At 56.1% G+C, this 8,249-nt stretch overlaps 1 protein-coding gene across 1 annotated transcript; it reads right to left on the reverse strand.

The window, feature by feature from the left end:
- Positions 1-7,861, reverse strand: GAS2L2 (growth arrest specific 2 like 2). Its single transcript, XM_053570109.1, has 6 exons — positions 7,264-7,861; positions 5,132-5,373; positions 4,245-4,352; positions 2,935-3,031; positions 2,125-2,356; positions 1-1,617 (listed from the first exon to the last, which is right to left on the reverse strand). The coding sequence occupies exons 1-6, from the start codon at positions 7,646-7,648 to the stop codon at positions 138-140; spliced, it is 2,544 nt and encodes an 847-aa protein (XP_053426084.1). The 5' UTR covers positions 7,649-7,861; the 3' UTR covers positions 1-137.
- Between the last annotated feature and the right edge of the window lie 388 nt (positions 7,862-8,249).

Consider the following 8,249-nt stretch of genomic DNA (forward strand, 5'->3'; position numbering starts at 1 on the left):
TAGAGTTGGAGTGGTCTTCTCACTGCCTCCTGGCCTAGGCCCTGTCTTGAGGTGGGATCTCCTTGCAGCTCCTGCAGCTGTGAATCCAGGGGACACATGAGTGTCCTTGCTTCCCTCTTTGCAGCACCCTCAGACGCTCAGACCCAGGACTCCTCCTCAGGTGGGAGTGGGGCTTGGTCACACTGCTGCGACCCACGACCAGCCAGCTCCTTCTCTTTTTCTTCCTTCTTCTCACCTGCTGGCACTGCAACTACTTGAGAAGCCTCACCTCCCTTACCCAGCACGGCTCTCAGCAGCTTGCCCCTGGGGGGTGCTCTGGCTGGACCCAGATGGAGGTAGGCTAGCGGCTTAGGGATCCTTGAAGGGCGCTTCTCTGGCCTGTGATCTCTCCGGGGCCGGATCCTGGGCCTCAACTTCAGCTTGTAGATGGACGGGACCCTCTGGGGTTTCCGGAGTGTTCTCTTACTCTTGCCCAGACATGACTTGGCTTTGTCAGAAATGGGATTTGAAGGCAAAGGTGCAGGGGCTCCCAGACTGGCAGACACAGTAGGGGCTGAGCGGTCCTGCCCTCCTTGAGGTGGGACCTTCCTCATGCTGGTCCCCTTGGTACTCAGGCTTGCTTTTGTCCTTGGCCTACTCTCTCTGGCTCCCAGCTTCCCCTTTAGGGTTCCTGGGCCTGTGGTAACAGCTGGCTTAGGAGAGCACGTTGGGGCTGCCTTCCAGGCTTCCATGTCCACTTTAAGGAGGGGCGGGGGTCCCTGAGCCAGTTCTTGGATGACTCTGTCGTAAGGACTCCCAGGCTCAGGCCACTGCCCACCCAGGCTGGGGACGTAAACTCCGCTTCGAGGAATGATCCCAGGTCCTATGCCCTGAGGACAGGCACCTCCCATGTCCAGAAGCTTCATCTTGACCAAAATCTCCTCTTCGAGGCTATGGTAGATGGCTTGCTCCTTGGTACTGCCCAGGGCCGGGGGAGTGTTCCTTCCCTCTGGCTTCTGGTCTTTGTGCCTCACGTCCACAGAGCAGTCCTCATGTCTGGACCCAGCCAGGTCCCCAGTGATGGGCCTTAATGGGATGGGGCCTCGCCCAAGTTCTGTCCTGGGAACTCCATGTGCAGCACTTGGAAAGCTTCTTCCTGGTGTAGGGGGGCGGGCAGGGGGCAGCTGGATGGGGATCTTGGTGAGTCCTTTAATAGGGGATGGAGAACAAACAGGTGCCTGCTCACTGAGCTGGGAGGAAGCACCCTGGGCCTCATCCCACAGTGGCAGCCTGAGCCTGAGGGGCTTGGCTAGGCTAGAGGAGCGGGGAGGCAGAGAGGGTCCTCGTGCTGATGTTCCCTTGGTGGTGGCCTCAGGGGCTTGGAGTCTTTGGGGGTTTGGGGTCCCAGCAGGGGTTCCCTGGCTGCCTTTTTCCTCATGAACCCAAGATGTAGAAGTCCTTCCCCTGGGGAGTTCAGAAAGGTGTCTTCCCTCCCTCTTCCCAGACGAGGTACACCATGGGTCTTGGCCCCCATGGATGAATGAGGATTGGGGGCTGGGTGGGCTGTGCCCAGCCGGCATCTGCCTCTGAGATGGGGTGAGAGACCTCTCCCGGCACCTGAAAGGGAGAATCACAAGGCTGGAAAGGGAGACTTACAAGGCTGGCAGGGTCAGCTAGTGTAGTCCCCTGGCTCTGGGAAGAAATGGTCTTTCCCAGGTAGAACAACCAAGGTGGCTGGACTTCATGTTGAATGAAACCCCTGGCAGCCATTATTTAAGTCTATTTTCCCCATTCCCTGTGTAGTAGAGAGAAGGAAGCCTGGACCCAGCCTGGGGTCAGATCTTTTAAGGGATGATCCCAGACCAGATGTCTGGCAACCAGGGGTCACTAGTCTGAGGTGGAGTGGGGTGGGTCTTAGTCTCTGTCTTACCATGAAATGGCAGAGAACCTTGGATAAGTCTGTTTCCTGCCTGGGCCTCCACCTCCTCACTCATGGACAAGATGTGTAACCAGATGATCCCAAAGGCCCTGGCGCTTTCTCAGTTCAGGACACCTGAGGTCTTGTTGCTCTCTTTATCTTGGAGTGAGGTGAGGTGGCCTCTGAGAATGTGGACGCCAAAGGAAAAATAGACCCTTCCTGCATACCTGAGAACCCCTGCCCCTGCTCCCTGCCCCCTGCAGGGGCTGGGTGAGGAGATGGTGGGGGGCCTCAGCTTTCGGCCTGAAGAAGTATATGTCTTCCAGTCCACAGGGGGCAGTGGGCTCTGGGAGCGGCTGATGGTCATTGTAGGCTGGGGACGTGAGGGGCCATCCTGCACCCTCACTTCATGCTGCACCGGAGGGGCTGGGGGCTTCGGGAAGCTGCCCGGCTTGTGTGCTACCAACATTGTCCCCCAGAGGAAGGAGAGAAGGGAAGGGTTCAATTCCTGCTGATGGAGCCCATTGTCCCTCCCTCCCCCCGCAGCTGTCCCTTGCCTCTTATCCCATATTAAAAACAGTGGGACCTACAGTGGCGGCACCAGAGTTTCCATAATTATAGGGGGCATTTAGGGAACATGACCTGGCCAGAAGCCTGGCTGGGGAGCTTTAAAAAAAGCTCCGTTTGTATGGCAGGTCCACAACTTTTACTTAGAGTATATGCTTATTTCGGTGGCTTGAGGTGCTGATAGAGATTATAGAAGAAATAAGACCTTCTAAGTCACGTTTGGTGGCACCACTGAGGACCCCCAGAGCCTCTGCCGGGAAGCACCCTGACCAAATGCTTATTCTGCGTGTGTTGCGCACCACCTTGTGGCCACAATTAGTACTGCACCGTGACTGCCCCGCTAGGCAATCTTCCTCCTTTCAGCCTCCCCGGCCCCTCCCCACGCCCCTCTGCCTCTGCCACCGCCGCCACCGACAAGAGCTACACCTGTCCAACCAGCACCACAGAAAGAGGACTCTTAGGGGACTTACAGAGGGACGTGCACCGACAGGGGTCATGTTTGTCCAGGTAATGGCCCAGCGTGTCCCAGCCGCCCCCCACACGTACCATCACGTGGTTCCGGAGGATCTGAGGGGGCAACAGGGTGAGGTTGAGGGCAGGACGGAGGGCATCCCCTCTTCCTGAACCAGCTTGCAGGCTTCTGGCAGGCACTCAGAGATACTCCCATCCATGTACTCACTCATGCACAGATACTCCCTTGTAGGGTGTGAGGTTGGGAACTGCATAATTTTTGCAGCCTGAGTGTCTTCCATGACTGGCATAGAATAACACGTGTTGTCAAGGGTGAGGGGCAAGCTGGCAAACAGCCCCACAACTGGACAAGAGCTCTCACAGGCATCACAGTGTGACATGACCCCAGAGCACTCTTTTCACTCTCTTTCCTAAAAAGGGTTTTGCACCTGCTTGTACCTGAAATGGGGGTCTAATGCTGCTGGCTCTGCCTCTGTGATATGCGTGAACCAGCCTGCGGGAGTCCCAACCGCACTCCACCCTGGAGCAGGTCAGGTAGTCTCGCCAAGCTTCAATTTCCTCTGTTGAAAACCGGGGCCACAATTCCTTGCCCCTATCTACTTCACAGGGCTCTCTATCTCCTCAGAGTCCAGGTGAGGGCCCAGGGAGCTGGCTCAGTGGTGGCCTGTGCACAGGGAAAGGGCTTGGCCATGCTGCGAGCTGCTGGCTATTAGGTCAGCAGTATTAGGTTCCCATTTGGGGTACAAGGCCGTGCAGGTGTACACCCTCGGGCACAGGTGCTGGTAAGGCACAGCCAGGTACTGGGGCACATTTCGGACCTGAACTACTACTCACTCGCAGAGTGCACCCAGCCAGACATGCAAGGAGGGGACTCGGGGTCCATGTGGCAGGGCCACACACTGAACTCAGACTTGGGATTCTCAGGTCTCTTGCTCTGACCAAGCCAGCGGGTGGAGTGAAGCGGAAAAGCAGAAGTACCCTCCTCCATACCCCCTCCCACCACCTCACCTGGGGACACCCTCCACACTAGGCCAAGTTTCAAGTGATGGAGGGCTGTGGTTCTGGGAGGAGGGGATAGACTTGCCACCTTTGCCAGAATCTCCTGGAATTTTCCCAGGAAGAGAAGCCTGATGGCTTGGGGTGATTTCTTGTTATTGTCCTCAGGTCTGGGCTAGGTCCCATGGAAAGAAACACTATTCTTCTGATGATGTTGATCAGATAGTTGATCATCCTTATCACTGCTGATAAGGAAGCGCAGAGTATGAATTATTTGTCCATAGGGAGCCTCTTGACCCCTAGCTGGACTTACCCGGATGAAGATGAGGGTGTTGGAGTCTCCCACTCGGTACTTCCCCTCAGACACCTTGACCATGGAGAACTGCACTGGGCACGTGCAGTGGCTCACCAGGCTCTGCACCTGCAGGACATGGGCGATGAGATCAGCCCTCTCCTCTGCTCAGGTGCCCAAGCCCCGCCCCCTAAGCTGGGCCAAACTAAATGGGGGGACTGCCTGGCCCAGAGCCACTTCTGAGGTTCTGCAGAGATCAGGCTGGGGACTGAGAAACCAGAGTAGAGAAGATTGATTGTAAGTGACAGAGAGAACAAGATCTGGAGTGGTCACCTATGGACCAGAGTCCCTGGGGGTCAGCTGATGGGGGCAGTGGAGTGGCAATGGCTAAGAATCCCCACCCCCTGAGCTCCATTTTCCCCAGTGGTGGAAATGGGATTAGTGAGAGCTAACTGCCATGAAGCACTCGCTCTGGGCAGAACTGTTCCAAGCACTTTGTAATGTGCTGGCTCATTAATATTCAGAAGGCAGGTGCATGACTGTTCCCCCACTGTTGATAAGGAAGCACAGAGTATGAATTATTTGTCCAAAGTCTCATAGCTCTGAAATAGTGGCGAAAACTTGGAACTAGGTTGTCCCAGAGGGTGCCAGAGACGTTGCTCTTGAAAACAGTCCCGTGAGAGTGAAATGGACGTGCAGAGTGCAAGCTTGGTAATGAAGACACAGCCGTTACTGCAGGTGGTTAGCGGGAAGGCTCTGAGCGGGAGGGGACTTACTCAAAGCCACATAGTGCGATAGAGTCAGAGTGGGGACGCGAGATCAAGAGGCAGAGCCGTTCCGACAAGGGCTGGAACCGGATCGGGGAGCGGAGAGGAGGAAGGGGGTCAGGATGGGGGCAGAGCCCGCACCATCTGGTCCAGGTTGCGGAAGTGGCACGGCCTGCGCGCTGGGGGCCCCGGCCGCGGAGGGTCAGGCGCGGGCAGGGCCAGCTCCTGGCGCAGCTCGTCGTCAATCTCCTCCTCCAGCTGCACCAGAGCGGGCGCCGCGACCCCGAAGCGCCAGGCCCGGCGGCCCACCTCCAGCAAGCAGAGCACCACGTTCTTCACGTTCCTGCGCAGCACCAAGTCCTCGGTCTCGAACATCAGCACCTCTGCGGGGGCAGATGTGGGGGGTAGCTTGGATCTCAGGATCCTGGGGTCACCCTTAGGAGGGGTCTGGGCAGAATTGCTCAGAGCTTGGGGACAGAAAAGGCGGCCCATAGCACAGGCTGGGGGTGGAAAGCGGGCTGGATGCTGCACACAGGAGGCCCCAGGGGCCTGGGAGTCTTCGTGTGGCCCCCAGACTGGGACTTGGCTGGACTCCCAGTAGGGGACCTCTTCTTCCCACTCCCCACTCAGCCTGCCAGGATGGGTCCAGGAACAGGAAGCAGTTTGTTCTACTTCCTATCCGTGCCTCTCACCCGAGATTGTCACCAGGTACAGCAAACTCAATCCTCCAGCCCAGGCTTATAACCAGGCAGGGTTGAGTACAGGTTTGGGAGCCAACAACTAAGGTGGAGTCCTGACTCTCCCCTACCAGCTGTATGACCTTGAGCTGGTCCCTGAACCTCAGTTCCCTCCTCTGTAAATGCGGATGTTGTCATGGAACTGGTGTGAGGATCGGATGAGCTGATGGCAGTTAAGCACTCGCTGACAGTGTCTGCCACAGGGAAGTGCTCCTTGAAACACCAGCTCATATTAGCCTCCCTGTCCTGCTCCCCACTGCCGTGCCACCAGCCGGCAGCCCAGGCCTCAGCCTTCCCCACTCTCTCCCCCAACACCTTTGGCCTGGAAGATGGTTTAACATCCCATTCTGGGTCTGAGGCCAACTAGAGGAGGGATCCTGACCTGTCACTCCAAAGTCCTACAAGCCCCAGCATGACCGGCCCCTCCCTCCTCCTTGTACTCTCCTCACCAATGTGGGTTCTCCCAGTCGTGCAAACACAGGGCCTCCTTCTTGGTGCTTTTGCCCTGGTCCCCTTCTACAATTCCTCCCCCATTTCTGTTTATTCCTCAAGACTCGGCCAAATCTCCTTCCACTACAGGTGTCCCAAAAGTTGCCCATAAAGTCTCCATGCATAGGGAAAATGGGAAATTGTAGCTAAACGTACCTTTATTTACAAAATATTCATCACAAAATTTTACAAGGGGGTGGCCAACACATACAGAATATTTTGTAAAAAATTTTTTTTTGAGACCAGTCTCACTCTGTCACCCTGGGTTGAGTGCTATGACATCATAGCTCACAACTTCCAACTCTTGGATTCAAATGATCTTCTTGCCTCAGCCCCCCAAGTAGCTGGGACTACAGGCATCTGCCACTATGTCCCGCTAGTTTTTCTCTTTATAGTAGAGCTAGGGTCATGCTCTTGTTCAGGCTGGGCTCCTGAGCTCAGGCAACCCACCCACCTCCAACTCCCAGAGTGCTAAGATTACAGGCAAGAGCCATGGCACCCAGCTGTATTTTATAAATGTTTGTAATGAATATTTTGTAAATAAAGGTTGCAATTTCCCATTTTTCCTATGTATGGCAACTTTATGGGTAACTTTTGGAACACCCTATATGCAGCCTGTTTCAGCTCCCACTTCCACCTCCTCGGGTCTCCATCTCCTCCCCTGGGAGCCCTGCACCTCTGCTCTGATCACAGTGGGCTGTGATTGACAGATCTACTCCTCTGTCTCTCTTGCTAGACCAGGAATTCCTTGGGCCCTGGGCTTCATTCCTTTCAGTTCCTAGTGCCCAGCACAGTACTCAAACAGAATAGGTACTCGATTTATGTTTGTTGAATGAATTATCAACAAACATTTATCAATCATCAACACATTTATTTATTGAAGATTTACTATGAGATGGTGAAAATGAAGCATGGGAAGAGACGAGCTGGCCCAAGGCAAATATGCAAAGGGGACCCAGGATTCTGAGCCCAAATCTAGTCTGTGTCCCTGAGAGGGGATGGATGGCTCCCAAAATAAGGGCCTGGGGTGGGGGTCCAGGGCAGTACCTTGGATGCCCATCTCCTTGCGACACCACTGGATGAAGTTGGAGACGTTGTCCCTGGCCTGGAAGGTACCTGGCTGGGCGGCCTCATTGCAGGAAACCCCAGCCTGGGGCATGGGAATCCTTTGGGCTTGGGCAGGTGCCTCAGCCACGAAGGCCAGGGCAGCTGCGGTAATGGCGTTGGCATGCCGGCATAGCACCAGGCCTGTCTCCAGCACCGGAAGGAAGTTGGTCACATCAATGTCCAGCCCATAGAGATCCCGAAGCCACTCGGCCAGGTCTTCTTTCATGGCCTCCAGGTACTGCTCACTGGATTTGAAGGGCCGGATACTGCGCACCGGAGGCCCCGGGGTCCCAGGCCTCTTCCGCTGCCCCCCAGGCTGGGACATGGCTGGACTGTTAGCAGAAGACAAGGTGGGCACCTTCTCCTCTCCCCCTGCTGCCTTTTTACTCCTGCCACCTGCTGGGTTTCAGTCGCTTCTTCCTGATTCAAAGGTTCCCCTTCTACCTCCAAGAGCCCAAGACTTCCAGCTCTGCTTGACTCTGGCTTCAGCCACCGGGCCAGGCCCAGCCCCTACTTCCCCACATTCCTCAGTCCCTGCCAGAACTTTCCCTGCTCAATGGCTGTGCAGCAACCTCATTCTGCAACTGCCCCGTCTGTTCAGAGTTCACTGAATCCCAGGGTGGGTGGAGGGGAGGTCATTCCTGTCTTTCCTAGGGCTGGACAGGTCAAGCTGGCTGCCTCCCACCCTCCACTGGCCGTGAGCCTGGCGTGGCTGGCGGCCTCCCCACTCTGCTTTCCTCTCCTCTCCTTGGAGACAGCGGCTGCTACAAACACTCCTTATTAACCCTTTCTGGCAGGCAAGGACTGCCCTGCAGAGCCAGGGAGAGTGAGGAGAGGCTGGGGCTGGCTTCTTTCACTGGGCTGACCAGGTGGGGGCTACAGGGGAATGGGAGGTGAGCAGGGGCAGGGTCGAGAGGGATTGCCCC

The sequence above is a fragment of the Nycticebus coucang genome, chromosome 18 (genome assembly GCF_027406575.1).
Source record: "Nycticebus coucang isolate mNycCou1 chromosome 18, mNycCou1.pri, whole genome shotgun sequence".
NCBI classification, from domain to species: domain Eukaryota; kingdom Metazoa; phylum Chordata; class Mammalia; order Primates; family Lorisidae; genus Nycticebus; species Nycticebus coucang.